We start from the raw sequence: 22870 nt of genomic DNA, 5'->3' as shown, positions 1-22870 counted from the left end.
AGCCAAATGGGGCGTGGGCAGCATTCCAAGAGGGAGAGCCTGAGCACAGATCACAAAAGCTGGCGAGCCTCTGGTGTGCCAGAGGGTCTGAGAGAGTGTCTGGTAGTGGCTGAGGGGGGGTGGGGGGTAAGAATCAGCACAGGGCCTTAAAGGCCCCAACAAGAATTTCAGGTTGACGTAGGAAACTGAACTGTGGCCAGTAGGGGATGGACAGGCCCACCACGTTAAAAAGTCCTGCTCTGGATGGAGAGCAGTAGGGTGGGAAGCATGGATGCCCGTTCAGGAGGCTGCTGCCCCCTAGGCCAAGGAAGATAGTACCTCCTGTGAGTAAGTGTAGTGAGAGCGGCAAGATGAATTTAGGTATATTTGGAAGAATGACCAACTAGGGGGGAGGTGATTAGAGGGGGCAGTGAGGGATGGGGAGTCACTCCCAGGTTTCTAGCCCACAGCAGGGTGTGCGGCAGTGCCGTCTGTAGACCTGAGCCAACGAGAGCAGTTAGTCACGCGGCTGCAGGTCAAGAGCTGAGCATTTGAGGACCATGTGTTCTTTGTGAGTCCTTCGTGAAAACCCTCTCCAGGGACCTCTGAGCTCTATTGTTGGCACTGGGGTAAAGGCAATTAAGAAGCAGTCTGTGTACTTGACAAACCCTGTTGTTGAGATAAACTGTTAATTTTATATCAGATATGAGTTCTGTAATGGAAGAATGTGCAAAGTGCTGCGGGAACTCGGTGGAGGGAGTGATTAAGTAGTTGCCGGGTTGGGACCTCTGAGTAAGAATTCACCAGCATGGGAGGAGAATGGCATGTGCAGACACCAGCTTGAGGGAACGTGGTGGGTGTGAAAAGAGTTGTTGGAGAGCAGGGGCTGCCTTGAGCGAGTACATTTCCTCTGCCCTCTGTGGTCCATAGTTCTTCAAGGACAAATTCCAGTCTCCCTCCCTGCTCCCAGTCCTGCCTGAGGGCCCAGCAAAGTGCCAGCCCAAGGAGGGAACTTACTGAATGGTCAGTGGCTTCAGCCAAAGCTTGGATGTCTCCAGCTTCAAACATGGGAATGAAATCTTCAGTCCTCTCTCCTTCACGTTGAGCTGTCACAGTGAGCCACCTCCCAGGACCACAGCTGGGCCAGGACAGTGGTCCCGTCACCTCCCTGAGGTGTGGCCTTTTTCCTTACTCTAGAGCTCTTCAAATGACTAGCTGCCTCTGACCCCAAAACAGAGTGGTCAGTTGAGGGGCCACCTCATACACGAGAATTGATGAAGGACCTGGGCCCCGATTCTCCAAGTCCAAGGACACATGGATTTGGTTCCTTGAGGTTGTGATGGTGGGCGGGCAAGGGCTACCTGTGTCCCAAGCCTGCTTTCCCACCTCAGGTAGGGACCAGGGCTATTTAGTATTTCCCTTTACAATTCTGGAAGAGGTCTCCTGGCTGCTGACATGCCAGGCCCTTGGGCAGGGTGTTGAGCCCAGACCATCCCTGTCCGCTGCCCTGCACCAGAGACGAAATCATCTGCTCTTCATTGGTTTATTGAGCCCTTGCTGTGTTATGGGCACAGGATTTGGGGAAACCGGGGTAGGAAGGTCTCAGTGGGACTCATCCTGCTATGCAGTGAGGTCCAAGAGTGTGTGGGGTCATTAGCTAGCTTACAGAGGTGACAGTGCATTTATGCATGACCGCTGCTTGAGATCGAGAGTCCTGGGAGGAGCCCAGCGAGTTCAGCGTGGTGGGAGGAACGCATGATGAGCACAGAAGACATGGAGCAGAGGGCTGGCCTGGTCGCCTGGTTGGCTGCCACGTCCAGGTAAGGAGAGGGGTTTCGTCCTCTGGGAGGCGTGGGGTGGGGGCTCTCACTCTGACCCATGGTTCTCATCCTCTTTGCCTGGGAAGAGTGCTGCACATAAGCAGTGGTTAGGGGAGCCTTGTCTGCCTCTTCCACCCTTGGAGGCCTTCCCTGGTCATCCACTCAAGGCCCTCCATTTGCCCAATTCAGGTTTCTCCGGCTGTAGTTATTTACGGCAATCAAATTCCAGGTTAATCTGGCAGAGCTTCCGTTTTTCAATCACAAATGCCTCTAGAGAGTGGATGAGCCAACCCTCACTAATCCTCTCTAAAGAAAGGGAGTGGTAATCCCGCACTTAAAATTCCAATGGCCCTCAGAGCCCCATGAAGTGCCTGGACTAGGGAGCAGGAGACAGTGTTTAGTCCTGGCTCTGTTAACAGTTCACTGTGTGACTTTGGGCAAATTGTTTCCATCCCTGAAGAATGATCATTTCTAAGGTTCCTGCCAACGCTTTGCATGGAGGGACGTGCGTTTCCATGTTGGCACTGGGTTGACTTCCATGGCCCTTCGAATGAAATGGCTCAAACACTTGGGAAAAACTCGGGGGAATATAGAGAACTTTCCCACCTTGATTCCCAAGAGCCTCTGTTGGAAGGCGCAGGTGTTCTATCAGGGAAGCTAGAGAGGGAAGCCCACAGGTCTGCAGCTCTGGGGGGAGTCAGGATTAAGGAAGCAGACAAGCTTGGTGTCTCTGCTCAACTATGTCACCCCATGCCTTTTCTTGAGCTTTCTAGCTTGAGCTCTGAATCTTTCTCCAGTCACTGAACTGGTGGTGCAGAGGTTAAAGCATCTGCCTGCAATGTGGGAGACCTGGGTTTGATCCCTGGGTCAGGAAGATCCCCTGGAGAAGGAAATGGCAACCCACTCCAGTATTCTTGCCTGGAGAATCCCATGGACAGAGGAACTTGGTGGGCTACAGTCCACGGGTCGCAAAGAGTCAGACACGACTGATCGACTTCACTTTGAGTCACTTATCTACTGATTCACTTACCTTCTTGTTTATTTATTGAGCATCCCCTTGAACGCCTTTGTGGTTATGGCCCAGGCCAGAAGGCGTCGGCTGATAACCCCTCCCAGAGTGATATTCCCTGTATTTAGGTTGTTGAAGACAAAATGCCTAAGACTCTCTAACAGTTAGGGAATAAGGGGAATGTTCCAGGGCCTGGAGAACCACACACCATTCTCTGTGGCTTCAGCTGGCCCTGAGAGTGGGGAGCAGAATGTGCCCGTGTGTGCTGGTGGAGAAGATATCACCTACCTTCTGTAGTTGCTCCTCGCCGCTGGACCAGTGGTTCTCGCTGATACCCTGGTGATGAAGAGACAGAGAAGAGAAAGAGAAAGTGAAGCAGAGGAAGACTGTCTTGGGAACCATGAGAGACGGCCAGAACTGGGGACTCATGAATAGAGTAATTTCTCTAGGAACTGAGGTTCTTCATTCACTGATCCCTTCTGCCCTTCCTTCCACAAATACCTCATGAGCGCCTCTAATAGAAACTGTGGGGACAGAGGAGATGGCAGACTTTTACCTGCCCGTGGGGTGGCTTTTACTCTGAGGACACCAGCCATGTGACCCAGCAGAACAGTGCAGGGCAGTATGCCAAGGAGGGTGCCATGCCCAGGCCATGAAGACAGAGTTGGGGTTTTCAGTTTTAAGGTCCTTCTGGATTGATGGTTTCTTCAACTCTAGGCTTTAGACCCATGGTAAACCTTAGGCAGAGCTGGATGCATTGCCATCTCATCTTTGCAGCTGCTCCCTAGGCGCACACAGACCACCTCTCCAAGGAAACAACCAGGAAGCCTAGCAGGCAGGCAAACCACTCTGGCCCCACTCTCAACAATGCCTTCCTGTGCACCCTGGCCAGAGCATCCCCCCCACCTTGCTGATAACTCAGTCTTCTCCAGGGAGCATGTGGGGGGAAGGTGTGGACAACACTTGCCTGTTGCCTCTGACTGGATGGGAGGTCTTCCTGGGGGAAAGAGAAGAAATGAGGGTTGCACTGCTTCCCTGGGGGCCCAGTGAGGTGAAACAGCTCATGGTTCTTTGGGATCCATGCCTTTGGTGGGTCTTCAGGGACTCTGGTCACCCCCTGTTGTCCTGGTGTAACAGCCACACAAGGTACACTCGGTAGGAGGCAGTTTAGGGTAGTGGGAAGTGTGCGTACTGTGGAGTCTTTGCCTGGTGCTAGTCAGGCATTCTTGGGAAAGTATTTAGCCTATGTGAACCTTAGTTTCCCTGCTGGTGATAAAGGGGATATTATGAGATTTAATCACAAGTGAGCACAATGTTCAGTAAATATTTCCCATATACCCCCACCTCCTGCTTCCTGGGTTTCTGGATTTGAAAGAGACCTCTGAAATGGCCCAGTCCAAAACTCATTTCGTAGAAGAAACTGAGGCCAAAGTTTGGTCACAAGTTAACTTTCTCTCTTTTATTTTATGGTGCGTGTAGCAGGAAAATTTTCTCCATTTTTAAATGTATTTTTTAAAAAAGTTACAAAAGCAGTTTCTGAATAAATGCCCACTATGAAATGGTAAGGTAGAGGTTAGTGTAGTAAAAGTCCCCTTAACTTTTGCTCTCCCTCACCTTCACTTCTTATTCTAGATGTAAAACACTGGTGACAGTTTGATATTTATCCTTCTGGAACTCTCCCTATGCTTTCATATGTGTGTGTGTGTGTGTAAGTATGCAGTGATTTTTTTAAACATGTAGGCTCCTGTCTTATGTATTGTTACATAACTTGCTTTTTCCACTTAGCCAATATCTTGGAAATCTTTCTATCTTTCCACAGATCTGCCTCATCCATTTCAATGGCCACAAAGGCTATGGAGGTGCCAGACTTCCCTGGTGGTCCAGTGGTTAAGAATTCACCTTCCAATCCAGGGGACTCAGGGTTGATCCCTGGTTGGGGAACTAAGATCCCACATGGTACAGGGTAACTATCTAGGCCCATGCTACAACTAGTCCAAGTGCTGAAACCAAGACTCAGCACAGCCAAAAAAAAAAAAAAGGCCATGGATGTGTATAATATATTTTTATTACCCACCCCCCCCATTGATAGTTTTTAGGTTATTTTCACATTCTTGCTACTTGGCACAAATACCTCAGGGCTTTTGTAGCAATAGCATTTCTATTTGATGGATTTCCTGAAGCGAACCTATGAGTCAGAAGGTATGCATGTTGCCAACTTTGATGGATATTGCCAACATGTCCTCCAAATGGACAGTGTATTAAAGTGTATGTAAGTGCCAGTTTTTTCATATCCTCACCAAAACCACTTTTAAAAATTTAGTTGTCAATAAGAAAACTGCTCTCTGTTCAGACTTTTTTTCTCTTTGTCCTCCCAGGATACAGATTTCACATCGAGAGTGCCCTCAGGGAACATAGATTCATTTTAATAATTCTACTTGAACCAAACAGAATCTCACAGAAAGCTTAGCCTTTGGCTTTACTCACATCAGAGGCAGATTTCAAGTTCTACCACCTCTCTCCACAGACCTCCACAACACTGAAGGAAGGGCACCAGCAGGGTGCAAAATATTTGTCCCCACCCTTAGGGTCACTGCACTCCCCAGATGCTGGAGTGGCTTGTACCTGTTGCCTGGCATAATGAACACTGGATAACACTTGATACGGGCACTGTGTCCCATTCCATGGCGTGAGTGACCACTACTGGACTGGAGTAAGGGATGCTGAGTCCTGGGCTTTAAGTTAGGGCCTCTGTTTGGGGTAACAGAACCCACCAAGAAGCCTTCCTCCCTGGGCATCCGCCCACATCTGTCACTCACCTCCTACCTGCTTCCCCATTAGCCCAAAGAACTGGCTTGCTTTCCCCTTCTTCATGTCCCGGAGCTGAAGCAGGATGCTGGGGATGACATCTTCCTGAAGAAGCAGAGAGTTCCTTAGAGTTGAGGGGAGGCGACAACAAGACAGTCTGAACAATAACAATCTCAATAACCTGTGCTCTGTGCTGGCATTGATCTCCTCACATTTTATACAATACTGCAAATAATAATAAACAGCCGTAACAAATGGCTAAAGTTAAAGTATTCTTAAGCACTTTCATATATTAACTCAATCCTTACCAAAAACACATAAAGTACTACTTGGGTCTCCATTTTACAGATGGAAACTAAGGCTCAGAGTGATTACCAGTCAGGATGTGAGACGAAGCCAGGCTCGAACCCAGGTCATCTAACTCAAAGGCTCAGACACTCCAGGCGTAATCTCATTTATGCTTCACAACCACCATGTGAAATATCCATCTACAGATGGGGACACAGGTTTGCGGAGATTAGGTGACTTGTCCAAGGTCATACAGGAAGTGGTAGAGTCAGAATCCAAACTCAGTCTGACTCTGGACTGCTGAGCTTCCGTCTTCCTCTGGCACTCCCCTCATTGTCCTGTGTTTAACCTGGGCCTCTCAGGGCCTGTGGCCTGGGGTGGAGGCCACTCCCTCAGGCAAAGACATTTTCATCCTTGAGCTGGTGGGGTAAAAGTTCTGGACCAAGGACTATAGTTTTAAGTTCTCGTTTCTCCTCTAACCTTTGTGACCTTGGCCAAAGGCCTCTCCTTCCCTGGCTTTTCCTGGAGCCTCTGATGAAGGGCCCGCTTGGCTCTGCTGAGACTGAGAGACGCTTGCTAGTGGAGAAACTGATAGTGGGTGACAGTCATTCTACCATCTTCATGTCTTTGTATCCCCAGTGCCTGGTGCACACAGGAGCTCAGCATGTATGGGATACAGGATGGTGAATGGAAGGCCCTTTCTCTGACAGTCTGGGAACAGGAAAGAAGATAGGAAGGGTGAGACAGGTGACCAGAGCCCTAGAGTAATACAAGCTGCCTGCCTGGAGGCTGGAGGCTGGCAGCTGGGGTTGGGTCACGGGCTCTTCCATTCCCAGCTTCCCCAGGGGCAGCCCTGAAGCTTCAGGGATAAGCAGGGACCTGGCTGGGGTGAAGTGGAAACCCCCTCAGCTCTCCCAGCTTATCCCAACTTTTGGGATCAGGAGTGGATTGTTTTCTAAGCCTTGGACTAATTCAGTCACTTCCAGTCTGTCTCTTCTCCAGGACATCAACGGCTGGGGCAGCTGTCTCAGGCTGGAGTCATCTAGCCTGGCCAGGAACCGGAAAAGTGTCTTTGGAGATTTGGACCCATTTCTGAAAAGCTTATGAAAAGCACTTTGCCTTGGTAAAAGGCAGTCTTCAAATGCAAGCTGGACAGAATTTTTTTTTTTTTCTCCCACCCGTTAGGTTTTTGGGGCCTGTTGGGAGGCGTCTTTTACTCAGGAAGGACTCTTGCCCTGACCAGAAGCCCTTCTTACCCCTTTAACTCAAATCCGCAGCTCCAGGGCTAACCAGGAGTCCTGAGAGCAAGGGAGAAAATCAGATCATCCCTAACAGAGGCATCATTCCTCATTCAGATGAGGTGGTTCCTATATCCCAAATTCTGTGTCTTGGGAAGTAGAAGGATGTTAAACGAGAGTGAGCCAAGAAGCATCGGATGCAGCTGCAGCATGGAAAGCCCCACGAGGCACTGGTTGAAATCGATGTTTCCCACATAACTGTGTAGAGTGGTCCCTATTACACAGCTTCCCAGAGCCTGGGCCATGTCCCTTGATGGGCACAGACTCCATGTCAGAGCTGGAAAAAAAACCTTGGGAGCCATCTTCTTCCCCCTCTCCCGTTTTACAAGTGAGGAAACTGATGTCCCCAGGTCACACAGAGTCAGTGGAGAAGCTGAGACTTGAACCTTCATTTCCTAACCCTGCTGTCTTCTCAAAGGCACACACTTCCACATTCAGACAAACCAGGAAGGAAGCCCACCAGAAGGAAAGCCACCAGGCATGGCTGTTACTTGATGGCTTGTTCTGCAGCCCCAGTGTCCTCACCATCCCCGGACTAGGGGGAGCAGGCCGAGCCCTGTCCCGTCTGCCCTCCTGGAGGCTTTCCCTGAGCACTTTGCCAGTGTGTCCCTAGTCCACTGGCCTCGTCCCCCTGTCTGACGGGACCCTCCGAGCCTGTGTGTCTCTAGACCACTGGCCTTGTCCCCCTGTCTGATGGGAACCACCGAGGCCAGGATCTCTGTCTCTCTGACAGACGCCGTCTCTAGCTGTGAGCTTTCTTCCCAGTGACAGCACTCAGGTCAGCTTAGAAGGAGAGGCTGGCAATCAAACCATTACTTGTCAGGGAATAAGTTTCTACACGTGAGACAAAACAATGACCCCACTCCAAGTTGACTCCCTTGAAAGGATGTGCTGGACAATGTCCTCCGAGGCACAGATATGCAGAATAAGACATTGGGCAAGATGTACAGTTGTGCTTTTGGCGCTGTGTAATATTGGACGAACTGCTTGACCTTTCTATGCTTCAGTTTCCCTATCTGTGATATGGGGATAGAAATGGTGCCTTTCCCACAAGATGGATATGAGGATTAAATGGGTTAATATTTATGAGGCATTTAGGACAGTGTCAGGAACATGTGTATGTTAAATAAGTTTGTTAAATGAAGCATGAACATACATACTGTTAATTCCATATATCACTAGGCCATTCAGGTATGAGATAAATCAAATCCCTTACAATTATACAGGTGACGTGACAAATAGATTCAAGGGATTAGATCTGATAGAGTGCCTAAAGAACTATGAACGGAGGCTCACATTGTATAGGAGGCGGTGATCAAAACCATCCCCAAGAAAAAGAAATGCAAAAAAAAAAAAAGGCAAAACAGTTGTCTGAGGAGGCCTTACAAATAGCCGAGAAAAGAAGCAAAGGGCAAAGGAGAAAAGGAAAGATAAATCCATCTGAATGCAGAGACCAGAGAATAGCAAGGAGAGATAAAAAAGCCTTCTTAAGTAATCAGTGCAAATAGACAAAAACAATAGAATGGGAAAGGCTAGACATCTTTTCAAGAAAATTAGAGATACCAAGGGAACATTTCACACAAAGATGGACAAAATAAAGGACAGAAACGGTACAGACCTAACAGAAGAAGAAGATATTAGGAAGAGGTGGTAAGAATAAACAAAAGAACTATACAAAAGAAATCTTAATGACCCGGTAACCATGATGGTGCGATCACTCTCCTAGAGCCAGACATCCTGCAATGCGAAGTCAAGTGGGTCTTAGGAAGCATCACTATGAACAAAGCTAATGGAGGTGATGGAATTCCAACTGAGCTATTTTAAATCCTAAAAGATGATGCTGTGAAAGTGCTGCACTCAATATGCCAGAAAATTTGGAAAAACTCAGCAGTCGCCATAGGACTGGAAAAAGTTTTCGTTCCAATCCCAAGAAAGGCAGTTCCAAAGAATGTTCAAATTACCGCACAATTACACTCATTTCACATGCTAGCAAAATAATGCTCAAAATTCTCCAAGTTAGGCTTCAACAGTATGTGAACCGAGAACTTCCAGATGTTTAAGCTGGATTTAGAAAAGGCAAAGGAACCAGAGATCAAATCGCCAACCTCCACTGGATCATAGAAAAAAAACAAGAGGATTCCAGAAAAGCATCTACTTCTGCTTCATTGACTATGCTAAAACCTTTGACCGTGTGGATCACAACAAACTGGAAAACTCTTAAAGAGATGGGACTACCAGACCACATTATCTGCCTCCTGAGAAACCTGTATACAGGTCAAGAAGCAACAGTTATGGAGAAGGAAATGGCAACCCACTCCAGTGTTCTTGCCTAGAGAATCCCAGGGATGGCGGAGCCTGGTGGGCTGCCGTCTATGGGGTCGCACAGAGTCAGACACGATCGAAGAGACTTAGCTTAGCATAGCATAGCATCATATTTACTAAGCACTTACTTGGGCTAAGGACTGCTCTAAGTACTCTACATGTTTTATCTAATGTAATCCTCAAACCACTCCTTGGGTTGCTCCTCCCAGCTGCCGCCCCTGGCCTCGGGCTCGGGGTGGCTCCTCCAGGTCACCGCCCCTGGCCTCCGGCGCGAGGTGGCTTCTCCCGGCTGCCCCTGACCTAAGACGCGGGGTGTCTCTTCCCGGCTGTCACTGGCCTCGGACGCGGGGTAGCTCCTCCCGGCCGCCACCCCTGACCTCGGAGTACATCATGAGAAACGCTGGGTTGGAAGAAACACAGGCTGGAATCAAGATTGCCAGGAGAAATATCAATAACCTCAGATATGCAGATGACACCACCCTTATGGCAGAAAGTGAAGAGGAACTAAAAAGCCTCTTGATGAAAGTGAAAGAGGAGAGTGAAAAAGTTGGCTTGAAGCTCAACATTCAGAAAACGAAGATCATGGCATCTGGTCCCATCACTTCATGGGAAATAGATGGGGAAACCGTACAAACAGTGTCAGACTTTATTTTTTTGGGCTCCAAAATCACTGCAGATGGTGACTGCAGCCATGAAATTAAAAGACACTTACTCGGAAGAAAAGTTATGACCAATCTAGATAGTATATTCAAAAGCAAAGACATTACTTTGCCGACTAAGGTGCGTTTAGTCAAGGCTATGGTTTTTCCTTTGGTCATGTATGGATATGAGAGTTGGACTGTGAAGAAGGCTGAGCGCCAAAGAATTGATGCTTTTGAACTGTGGTGTTGGAGAAGACTCTTGAGAGTCCCTTGGACTGCAAGGAGATCCAACCAGTCCATTCTGAAGGAGATCAACCCTGGGATTTCTTTGGAAGGAATGATGCTAAAGCTGAAGCTCCAGTACTTTGGCCACCTCATGTGAAGAGTTGACTCATTGGAAAAGGCTCTGATGCTGGGAGGGATTGGGGGCAGGAGAAGAAGGGGACGACCGAGGATGAGATGGCTGGATGGCATCACGGACTCGATGGACGTGAGTGTGAGTGAACTCCGGGAGATGGTGATGGACAGGGAGGCCTGGCGTGTTGCGATTCATGGGGTCGCAAAGAGTCGGACACGACTGAGCAACTGAAATGAACGGAACTGAACTGAATCCTCAAACCACCCAATTAAGCAGGTATTATTAATATCTCCATTTTACAGATGAGGAAATGGGAGTCCAAAGAGGTTTAATGTTTAATAACTTTTTTCATGGTCACTTAGCTACAGTCAGAAGGCAGAGAGTCAGAATTCAGCCCCTGCCAGTCTGGCCTCATGGTGACATAACAATGAACTGTTTTCTTTCTCAAGCTGCTTTATACTATGGTTGAGACATTGCTGAAATGATTAACAAAGAAGGGTTTTATGCAAACTATTCTACACAGATAAAGCTAAAGGTATGGAAAATAGATCTCTTTAGTTCTTTGCCATGGGGATTTCTCTAACTCCTAAGAATTATTTATTTAAAAGGAACTTGGAAAACAAGGAGCATTCCTTGTTTCTCCATTCCTGCTATCATTCCTAATAAACCAGTCTCCGCTATAACTGATTCAGGGAGAGTTAATACTGTCAGCTCTAGGGGACAATCAGCCCTATCTCCATACTGAGATAAAGATAACGCTTATAGGTGCTTATCCACCTGGTGAGTACTGTTACCATTCAGCTGTTGAAAAAACTACAATCAAATCATAGAAAATCATGCTTCCTGGGGGCACATGAAGAAAGGCAAAGGCACAGGCTAGAAAAAAAAGATACAATAGCAGATGATATCACTTATACGTGGAATCTAAAATATGGTGCAAACCAACATATCTATGGAACAGAAACAGACTCACAGACAGAAGAGACTTGTTGCCAGTGGTGGAGGAGGGCAGGAGAGGGAAGGCAGGCGAGTTCGGGATTAGCAGAGGCAAGCTATTACATATAGGATGGATAAACAACAAGGCCCTACTGTATATGTCCAGGGACTATATTCAATATCCTGTGACAAAAGAATGTGAAACTGGAAAAAGAACGTGAAAAACAATATATCTATATATATATATATGTATCACTGAGTCACTTTGCTGTACAGAAGAAATTAATACAGCATTGTAAATCAACTATACTTCAATAAAATTTTTTTAAAGATTAAAAAAAAGAAGAAGAAGCAACAGTTAGAACCGGACATGGAACAATAGACTGGTTCCAAATTGGGAAAGGAGTACGTCAAGGCTGCATATTGTCACCCTGCTTACTTAACTTATATGCAGAGTACATCATGGGAAATGCCGGGCTGGAGGAAGCACAAGCTGGAATGAAGATTGCAGGGAGAAATATCAATAACCTCAGATATGCGGATAACACCACCCTTATGGCAGAAAGCAAAGAGGCACTGAAGAGCCTCTTGATGAAAGTGAAAGAGGAGAATGAAGAGGCTGGCTTAAAACTCAACATTCAGAAAACAAAGATCATGGCATCGGGTCCCATCACTTCATGGCAAATAGATAGGGAAACACTGGAAACAGTGACAGATTTTATTTTCTTGGGCTCCAATATCACTGCAGATGGTGACTGCAGCCATGAAATTAAAAGATGCTTGCTCCTTGGAAGAAAAGCTATGACAAACTTAGCCAGCATATTAAAAAGCAGAGGCATTATTTTGCTGACAAAGGTCTGTCTAGTCAAAGCTATGGTTTTTCCAGTAGTCATGTATGGATGGGAGAGTTGGACTATAAAGAAAGCTGAGTGCCAAAGAATTGATCCTTTTGAACTGTGGTGTTGGAGAAGACTCTTGAAAATCCCTTGGACAGCAAGGAGACCAAATCAGTGAATTCTAAAGGAAATCAGTCCTGAATATTCATTGGAAGGACTGATGCTGAAGCTGAAGCTCCAATACTTTGACCACTTGATGTGAAGAACTGACTCACTGGAAAAGACCCTGATGCTGGGAAAGATTGAAGGCAGGAGGAGAAGGGGACGACAGAGGATGAGATGGTTGGATGCCATCACCGACTTGATGGACATGAGTTTGAGCAAGCTCTGGGAGATGGTGAAGGACAGGGAAACCTGACATACTGCAGTCCCTGGGGTCGTAGAGAGTCAGACAGGACTGAGCTACTGAACAACAACAAAATATGCTTGCATCTCTTTGGAGATCTATCAGGCCAGGGGCAACAGCCTCGAACCTGCCCAGAGATGGGAGGCAGGCACCCTACCGTGTAGTGTACAACCTGCTCTCTTGCTACCATGCCCTGCTCTCCCCAAAGGTACCTACCTCCAGGGTCACAGCCAGCCAGGAGCCTACTTCAGCATCGACTGCCAGTTTCTTGTCACCTGCCCCAGTGCATGCAGACAGCCCCAGGAGGAGAAGCAAGGTGATGCAGAGCAGCATCTTGGGACCCTAGGGGACCCCTCTCAGCCCAAAGACTGCCTCAAGCAGGCTTGGTCCTCTCTCTGGCTCCTCTTAGCAGGTGGGGGAAGCTCCACCTGTTCCGTCCTTCCAGCTATTCGGCCTCTTTCTTCAGCTTATCTGATGCCCCAGGCCATTTCCTGTAACTCCCCACCCCACTTGCTGGAAAAGCCAGTGATATCATGAGCTGCCCAGAGAAGGGACCAGGCCTCCTCCACTGCTGCCCCCAGCAGCTGAGCTTTGTTGCAACACCACCTTACCTTTGGCTGCGTTCCCCCAGGAGGCAGGTGCACAATGGGGCAGTGTGTAGGGCCTAGTGCTTTTGGCTTCCTGACTAGAAGCCCCGAGGGGGACTTGGCATCTTGGAAACGGAGAGGGGGAGCTGCCTGGTTTCTTCCTTCCCCTGTAGGAGGGGCCTCTCCCCAGAACCTAGTGTTCTACCACTAGTGTCCCTTTCCTGTCACTGCACCCCTTCCTTGGCATTCCCCGCCGTGTCTTGCCCAAAGAGATCAGCTTAGTTCAGTTGCTCAGTCCTATATGACTCTGAGACTTCGTGACTGCAGCACACTAGGCTTCCCTGTCCATCACCAACTTCCAGAGCCTGCTCAAACTCATGTCCATCAAGTCGGTGATGGCATCCAACCATCTCATCCTCTGTCGTCCCCTTCTCCTCCTGCCTTCAATCTTTCCCAGCATCAGGGTCTTTTCCAGTGAGTCAGTTCTTCACATCAAGTGGTCAAAGTATTGGAGCTTCAGCTTCAGCATCAGTCCTTCCAATGAATATTCAGGACTGATTTCCTTTAGGATTCACTGATTTGGTCTCCTTGCTGTCCAAGGGATTTTCAAGAGTCTTCTCCAACACCACAGTTCAAAAGGATCAATTCTTTGGCACTCAGCTTTCTTTATAGTCCAACTCTCCCATCCATACATGACTACTGGAAAAACCATAGCTTTGACTAGACAGACCTTTGTCAGCAAAATAATGCCTCTGCTTTTTAATATGCTGGCTAAGTTTGTCATAGCTTTTCTTCCAAGGAGCAAGCATCTTTTAATTTCATGGCTGCAGTCACCATCTGCAGTGATATTGGAGCCCAAGAAAATAAAATCTGTCACTGTTTCCAGTGTTTCCCTATCTATTTGCCATGAAGTGATGGGACCCGATGCCATGATCTTTGTTTTCTGAATGTTGAGTTTTAAGCCAGCCTTTTCATTCTCCTCTTTCACTTTCATCAAGAGGCTCTTCAGTGCCTCTTTGCTTTCTGCCATAAGGGTGGTGTTATCCGCATATCTGAGGTTATTGATATTTCTCCCTGCAATCTTGGTTCCAGCTTATGCTTCATCGAGTCCAGCATTTTGCATGATGTACTCTGCATATAAGTCTTGCTCTAAGAGATAAGGCAAGACTTTAAAAAGTTACAAGAGGAATTGGGATTTGCCAGAAAAATGGCCTCCTGCTCAAATGTCATCAACTCTAAAATATCTTCCCACTGCTGTCAAAGTGGTCTTTTCAAAGCCCTAACCTGACCCATCTCTCCCTATTTACAACCTTCCAGTGTCTCCCCGTTGCCCATGGTGTAAAGTTCAAGCTCCCTAGCATGGAATTCAGGGCCCTTCTCCACTTAGTCCAACAGATATAGAACAAGGTCCCTGTGGTTGGAGAGCTGTGAATTCCATCCCCAGGGCCTTCACTAAATAGCTGTGTGACCTTAGGCATGTTACTTAGAATCCTCATCAGTAAAATGAGATTATTAATAGCACGTATTTCCAAAGTTGTTTGAGGATGAAATTAGATAATGCATGTGGAGCTCTTAGCACGGTGCATGATGGTAAATATTTAATACCCATTAACTATTATGGACGCTGGGTGAGGCACTGGGCAACAGAAGATGAATAAGGCACCGTCCCTGCCCAACAGCATCTCACAGCCTCTAGGAATGGAGAACTCTGGTTGGCAGATAAGCTGCATTCAGTTTCCTTGTGCCAGCAAGAGGGTAGGGGAGAGAAGGCTGTGCTCCATGCCCTCAGTCTGCCCATTTCCTGCCCGCAGACAGCTTCCCCACCTGCTCCCATACAGGACAAGATTCCCCTCTCCTACACACTGTCCTTAGCTGTTTCTCTGCCTGGACTTCCTTTTCCACGTGGTAAACTCCCACTTGTTAAAGGTCTGCTTCATGTTCACCCCCAGTAGAGTTTTTATCTTTCCTGACTCCAGCAAGAATTCACTGGCCCCTTCCCTAGGCTTTCCCTATGTCTCCCACTCATATCTCTTGCAGCTCTGCACAGGACGTGGTCAGAGGCTGTGCAGGTTGTGTCCTGCGCTGAGGAGGCTGCTGACCGGGGGAGTGCAGGCAGAACCTGGCCCTCGCTCTCTCATTGTGCGTACAGCCTGGCATGAAGCTTCACCCCCTGCATGAAGGTGTCTGGCTCCATTTCTCCCAGTGTTAGCTGGGCTGAGGACAGCCCTGCCAGGCTGTTCGATTACGCTATGAGCGCTCTGACAGTGGGGCTGTGATATATGTGTGCTTGGCACACAGTGGGTCCTTAAGAAACATGCAGTCACTCCACGTCCAGGCCAGTGAAGGCAGAGATGTTATAAGGTCAAGGGTGGAAGTTTGGGCAAGGACACGCTACTTTCGCTCCTTTTCAGGAATCTCCTTGGTGAATCCCAACCTGATAGTTTAGGGACTTCCTTGGTAGTCCAGTGGTTGAGAAGCCTACTTCCAATGCAGGGGACACAGGTTTGATCCCTGGTCAAGCAACTAAGATCCCAGATGCTTTGGGGCAACTAAGCCCGTGCCACGACTACTGAATCTGCTCTCTAGAGCCCATGCTCTGCAACGAGAAAAGCCTGAGTGCCATGACCAGAGACGCCAGCGTATAGCAAGAGTCCAGGGACCACAGTGAAGACGCAGAGCAGCTAAAATGAAAACAACCCCGTCGAAACCCTGAAGGCTTCAGAATCCCTGCATTTGCTAAAATGCAGGTTCCCCAGCTCAGCCCCTTCTGACCTAGTCAACCCTAGTTTGTGGGTCTGAATCTACACAGCCCCCAGCTAACTTTCCCACAGGCAGGGCATTTAATAACTTACAATCCACTTTGGTTCTCCACTTTTGTTAACAAGTTTTTCCTTACAGAGATGAATGGCCCCCTCATTTTACAGACATGGAAACTGACACTGGATGTCACAAGCCAGCAAGTTGGGCTTGGTCTAGGTTACACTGAGAATTACTGGCTGACTAGCATCCCAGGTCCCTGGGCAGCTGCTTCCCACTTTCCCACAAGAGCAAGCAGCCCATGGCTGGAGGCAGAGTAACAACGTTCACCTCTAGACAGGGGAGATGGCTTCCCATTCTGCAGGTTGAAACCCAGTGACCTTAGGACCCAAGGACCCTCTCTGAGCTTCAGTTTCTCCATCTGCAGATTGGAGCCAACCCTCATCTGGTGGTGGTAAAGGCTTTATGAATGCCCCCCCTTAAAGAGCTCAGCACAGTGACTGGCGCATAGTATGTGTTCAATTAGTCCTATCAAGTTTTGTTATCATTCTCCCTCTGGAACCCTGGACCTTAGCGCTAGTCTCCTGGCCCCAGTTTGACAGGGTGTGGTGGGGGCACAGCGGGGAGGGGGCAGGGGTCACGGGGCAGAGGAGAGGGCGGCAGGAAGAAGGGAGAGAAAATCCCGAAGGTCCGGAAGGCTGGGAGGGAGGCCGGGCACCGGCTGGAAACCGCGGCTATTTCCAGCTTTGCCCTCGCGCTGCGGTCAGGCTGGCGCTCTCAGCCCGGCTGCCGAGCCCGCCGCCCCGCCCGGTGCCCTCGGCCACCCGGGCACTTCCCTGGCCTGCGGGTCCCTCCTCGCCCGATCCTCGCGGCCCGGCCGGGGGTTGGGGAGCCGCTGCTGAGCCGGGCCGAGGCCTCTGGAGCTGGCCGAGCGCGGGGCTGGGGCGGGGGCGGGGGCGGCGCCGGGGGCGGGCGGGCCGCGAGGTGAGTCGCGGCCGCGGCGAGGCTGCCCGGGCGCCGGGTGGGCGCGCACGGTTGTTAAAGGCTGCGGTTTGGCTAAGATTGCGGAGCCGACAGGAGAAAGGACGCAGGAGGGAGGACAGCTAGGAAGAGGGAAACACGAGCCGAGGGCGGGATGCGGGCAGGAAGCTGACGTTTCCTGAGCGCCGACTGCGTCCAAAGGAGGTGGAAAGACTGGCCCCACTTTACCGGCCGGCTCGGGGAGGCTGGGTGCCTCGGGCGAGGCCGTCCAGCTGTGAAGCCGCGGAGCCCGGAGCCCGATCGGCCTCTTTCCCTGCGGCTGAGAACGCAAACGCAAGCCGGGGCAGGGGCGGGGCGGGCCGGAGCGGGAAGGGGACCGGGGGCGCTGGCTCTCTGGGTTCCCCAGCCCAGAGGACGCCACAGAGACCCTGCTTCAGTCTCTCCCGCGCCCTTCCAGCGCCCCCATGTGGAGGCTCCTTCCGAAGCCCAATCCACTCGCCCACCCCACCTCCGCGCGCGCGTTTCTAGAACTTGGCGTTGGCGGATCCGGAAGGGGCCAGAGCTGGGTCCTAGACTCACGGCCTGCCTCTTGGATAGAAAGACGCGAGGAGAAAGGGAGGCTGGGCCGCCAGAGGAGGCGAGCCTCCTTGGGATCCGCAGCGCAGTCGTTCCAATGGAGGGGGCAGGGTGGTTCCTGGTACAAGTAGCCCAGTGTGTGGAATTGGGGCAATAATCTTGGCACCCTGTGCTTGGACCCTTTCAGCGGCAATGGCTTCGTTTCACTGCGAATCTTTGAGATTACATTAATGCATTCATTCATTGATTCTGGATTTGATGAGACCTTACAACGTGGGAGTTGCCCCACCACACAGCTGAAAAAACAGCAAGCATTGTAACATTTTTAACTGTGGAAAGTGCCATGGCAGTGGTATCTGGGGGAGAGAATAAGAATCCTGGGCCCTCTTTACCCATATTTACAGTGTGGTTACAGTATGGGTACACTTCAGAATCCGCCTACCGGTGCAGGAGATGCAGGAGACGAGGTTCCATCCCTGGATCGGGAAGGTCCCCTGGAGTAGGAAATGGCAACCCACTCCAGTATTCTTGCCTGGAAAATTCTGTGGATGGAAGAGCCTGGCGGGCTACAGTCCATGGGGCCGGAGAGAGTTGGACACGACTGAGCAGCTGACCACAGGCACACACACTTCAGACACTTGACCTAGACAGAAGACTTTGGGTTCGGGAAAGAGGGTCTCTACACATGGATTATAGATGGAGCAAATGAAGCCATACCCCTCTGTGTCCACAAGTTGTGTAGGCATGGCAGACAATTTGGCCCAAGTCTGCCTTGCCTTCAGCGTTTATAGCTTGTCAATAATATCCCAAGGATTTCTGAGAGGGCCTGAAAGTATAGGTGGCCCAGTACCAGAAGTTCTTGAGTCCTGAGAGTGATTGAAAACAGTCCCTGTTCTTGCCCTTTTCATCAGACCCCTCGCCCACCACCAAAGGTGCTTCTTGGCCCAGGCCTATGGCCCTGGGACTTCTCACTCCATCTCCCTTCCTTCTCCATCACCTTTCTCCCCAGGTCCCTGGCCCCCACCTACCCACATCATGTTCGCAATTAGATTCTATGAGGAAAGACAAATGTGCACTGGCTGGTGGGGGGCGGGGGGGGCAGTGTTTATCCACAAGAAGGATAGAAGTCAAGAGAAGCAAATTAATTAAAGAAAAAACACTTTTATTAGGAAAAAAAAAAGAGTAGAAACAAAGTGTAGTGTCTAAGAAGATGACTCCGGGTTTGAATTCTGACCCCATCACTTAACAGTGTGTAAACTCAGACACCTAACCCTTCACCATAACATAGGAATAATACTATACTTACTTCAAAAAGTTGTTGAGATGTTAAATGAGATAGCGCATAGAAGAACTTCATGCAGCATCAGGCACAGTGTAAGGGCTTAGTAAATGGTAGCTGTTATGATTGCCATTAATACTATAGTTAAACAACAACACTCACGCCTATTTTACAGGAAAGCCAGATTAAAGAAAGTACTTTTCGGCATGCCCTGATACTTTGTCGTCAGATCAAGAGTGTCCTAAGGACAGGAACTGGGTTTCTCTCAGACTAGGAACTCCCTGTGGCCAGGTCTCTCCGACAAGGTTCAGTGTGCCCGGCCTTAAAGTCAGAGTTCAGAAGCTTCAGGCTTGGACGCTGAGGGAGGTATGTCGATCCCCCACATTAGGGAATGTGGGTTCTGCGCAGCCCTTTGCCTCATAAGTGGTGGTGAAGTCTCGCCTGTGTGTTTGCGTCTCCCGGAGCCTCTGTGCAATAAAGGCCGCCAGAGCCTGACCCCATTAGTGGGAGAGGCGAAGCTCATGAATCCAATTGGCATTTTCTTCCTGGATCTTAGTTAGTGAGTGTGGCAGAGAAGTGAACTGCTAAGTGAAAATATAATTATAATGCACCATCCTTTGTCTACCAAGTGGAGCCTCCAGACCCCACTGTCTGCAGAACAGTTTGTTTCTCAAGTCAGGGAGGACACTGGAGCCAGCCTCTCAGAAGTGGAAGTGGCACCCATGAGTGGGCTAACTTGGCTAGTGCAGGTGGGGCAGGAGACTCAGGACTGACCCCTGTCCTGCTCTCTCTGACCGAGGTCTGGAACACGTGGGCTCTCAGAGGAATGCTGGTTCAGTGAGACCCTGTACAGGCTGCCTGGGGACTGGGGAACCGAGAGATGAGGCCCTGAATGCCAGACTGGGGAGTGTGGCTTTTATCCAGCAGACACTGGAGTCACTGAAGGTTTTAGAACAAAGGAGTTATGTGGGGTTGTGTTTTTTTTCCCTTCATGGGTTCCCAAATCCTCCTCACCTCAAACATGCATATGTTAATGCCTAGAAAAAGGGCTGGCAGAATACACATAGGTGGTCATGGTGGTAAATTTTGAGATGGAGAAGTAGGTAAAGGGAGGTTTCCATTATTTATTCAGTACCCTATATGATTTGAATATTTTACAGTGAGAATATGTGCACTTATTACCTTTACAATTTAAAACAAGGTGAGAAATAATCTAAATGTCCATTATCAGGAAAATAGGTAAGTCCATTGTGGCAGTAGAATACTACACAGCAGTAAAAATGAATAAATTAGAGTGTGTATATCAACGTGTTGGGCTAAAAAACCAAGTTATATCAAGATACCTAGACTATGGGTCCATCTACATAGAATTTAAAAGCATGAAAAACATATATCCATATATAAATGGACATACACATGTAGTAACATATACATGGGGAGGAGGAGGGAACACAAGTGGCTTCAGTTTTCTTTGTAATGATTCCTCTCTTAAACTAGGTAGTGAGGGAATTCCCTGGCAGTCCAGTGCTTAGGACTCCATGCTCTCACTGCCGAGGGCCTGGGTTTAGTCCCTGGTCAGGAAACGAGGATCCCACAGCCATGTGACCAAAAAACAAAGCAGTCCCCCAAAACCAACCTAGGTAGAGAGCACTGACGTTTGCGGTAACATTATCTATACATTTTTATGTGCCTGATATAATTGAAGCATTTTGGAAAAAAAAGCGATTATAAGAAAAAAGGGGAAAACAAAGTTGAAAAAAGGAAAGGTTAACAGTATGAAAAGTGGAGGAAGTTTTTTTTTTTCCTTTGGAACTTTTTATTTTGTGTTGGGGTGTAGCCAGTTAACGATGTTGTGATAGTTTCAGGTGAGCAGTGAAGGGACTCAGCCATACATATACATGGATCCATTCTCCCCCAAACGCCTTTCCTGTCCAGCCTGGAAATGTGGAGAAAAACACAATGACAGAGTTGGGGGCAGAAATCGGGCCGACCCGGGGTAGGCAAGCTCCCACCAGTGTTTTGAGCCCACAGGCACAGGGTCTGCTCTCAGCTTCCTGTTAAGAGTCGTGACAAGAGGGTCCTAAAGGCCCATCGCCGGCCAGTGGTCCACCTGGGGACTTCCTGTGATCTGGACGCTGCTGCCCTGGGACCCGTGAGGGGTGCTGACAGTCTTTGCTCTTCTTGCTACAGTGAAGCTGTCCTTGTTTCTTACCAAAGAGTAAATGGAGTCATCACCCTGGGAGGGATTCATCTGAGGACCCAAGGGGTGACAGTGGCTGGACCAGTCAGTGTTGTTGGAGCCATAGTTTGGCCCTGAGGCAGGGGGATGACCATGCTGACTTTGGCAGGAGTCAGCAAGTCTCTGGCACCCAGGGGGGCGGGTGGGCGAGGATAGTGTTGAGGCTTGAAGGCTCAGGGAGGCAAAAGCCAAACCCTGGTGCCTAGGCATGGAGAGTGGGCGATGCCCAGGCTTGGCAGACAGCAGGCTGAAAGATGCTGTGCCAAGATGGGGAGAGGGGCTGCCAGGGTTGGAGATCAGAGGAGCGGATGGGGGAGGGCCAGTACACTGTCAGGGCTTGAAGCAGTTGAAGCAGGAGGCCGCCGGGGGCAGGGTGGCGGTGGGTGGAGTATGAGGATCAGTGAAGCCAGAGGGTGGCCAGGAGGAAGTAGGCAGTGCCAAAGGAGCAATGGGAAAGAGTCAGTGCCAGCTTGGGGCTGGGGGGCAGGGAGCCTTCACACTTATTCTTTCCTTAGTTCTCATTCAGTTTTGTAATAAAAAGAGATGCCTCTGTCAGTGAATTATAAAACCCTAGAGTTCAGGGTTCAGAGAGACCTCTGGGGTCATCTTTTCCAATTGCTTCTTTGTATTGGTGGGGCCAGTAATACCCTTGATGAGGGACTGGCCTTTCTGAGGCCACCTGGTGAGTCTAGTGACATGACCTGGATGGAACCTGGCTTTGTGTCCTTGTCTGTGCTGCACCAGTGGAGGGTTGCGTGGAGAGCTGGCAGGTGAGGGGCACCAAGAATAAAGAACTCTCTGGTCTTGACTAAGGGGGTTAGTGGTCCTTGGGGAGGTAAGGTCAATCCCAGCAGCAGTGGAAGACCACCTGTGCCCCTGGGGAAATGTTTTGGGTCAATAGTGGAGAGCACCTCCTGTGAGCTGGGACCTTTGGGAGGGATCTCATGGAAACTAGTTTTGGTGGAACTCCAAAAAATAGAGAGGCGTTAAAAATCATTAGGAATTCATTTTCAATGGAAATAAAATACCCGCAGTACTAGAAAGTATTTTACAAGGCAAAAATACATCATGAAGGTGGGTACCTGGAACTGACCTTGGTTACGCTGCTGTCAAGGGGGATTAGTCTGTGGTCTTCCTGTTGGCAGATAATCCTAAGGCCTGCAGGTCTGGGTGGGGGGGGCCAGAGCTGAGGACTTTCTCTCAGCTTCCATCAGCTGCAGCCCCCCAAAGACATACTGCAGGCCAAGGCAGGTGTCAGTTGGGAAATGCCCCTGGACGACCTTGATCCCTCTTCTCATCTCAGAGTGTGGCAGACTGAGACTCAGGGAGAAGTATCATAATCTCCAGCACAACCGTTTTTGCATCATTCCGTTTACTTCTGAGATGTGTTTGGGGCCTTGCACATGACTGAAGGAGTGCTGGCATTCTGGGAGGGCGTTGGTCTGAACCAGGATGTCCCAGAGGGAGGTGCTGCTCCTGGATGGGTGTTCAGGGGACCAGGCCTGGCTGGGCATAGATCGAGGGGGTCATCTGCCCTGTTGTCCTCTGGTCAGGGGAGGGGCTGGTTGGGGCCTGAGCCTGGAAATCCCCCTCCTCACCCCATCCTGATTGCTTTGGAAGGGTGGCCCACCATCAGCGAAAGGGCAGGGTTGCCAGCAGCTCCTGGGGGCTGCAGGATGGGACCCATTTAGCCTCTGCAGTCATCTGACCCCCATGACTCAGGCCTGGCCCTGCCCTTGGAGGGCAATGGGCC

General features: G+C 49.5%; 2 protein-coding genes across 2 annotated transcripts in view; both read right to left on the bottom strand.

Moving 5' to 3' along the window:
• PHB1 (prohibitin 1) overlaps positions 1–22870 on the bottom strand; it is a 444472-nt gene that overhangs the window by 401159 nt on the left and 20443 nt on the right. The gene's annotated exons all lie outside the window — the stretch shown is intronic.
• TAC4 (tachykinin precursor 4) lies at positions 1846–13031 on the bottom strand. Its single transcript, XM_068977464.1, has 3 exons — positions 12915–13031; positions 5625–5718; positions 1846–1877 (listed from the first exon to the last, which is right to left on the bottom strand). Exons 1-3 carry the CDS (start codon positions 13029–13031, stop codon positions 1846–1848), a joined length of 243 nt encoding a protein of 80 aa, XP_068833565.1.

This window comes from Capricornis sumatraensis, chromosome 8 (assembly GCF_032405125.1).
Source record: "Capricornis sumatraensis isolate serow.1 chromosome 8, serow.2, whole genome shotgun sequence".
NCBI lineage: Eukaryota > Metazoa > Chordata > Mammalia > Artiodactyla > Bovidae > Capricornis > Capricornis sumatraensis.
The sequence above is the reverse complement of the archived record's forward strand: the minus strand, read 5'-3'. Positions and strand labels throughout refer to the sequence as shown.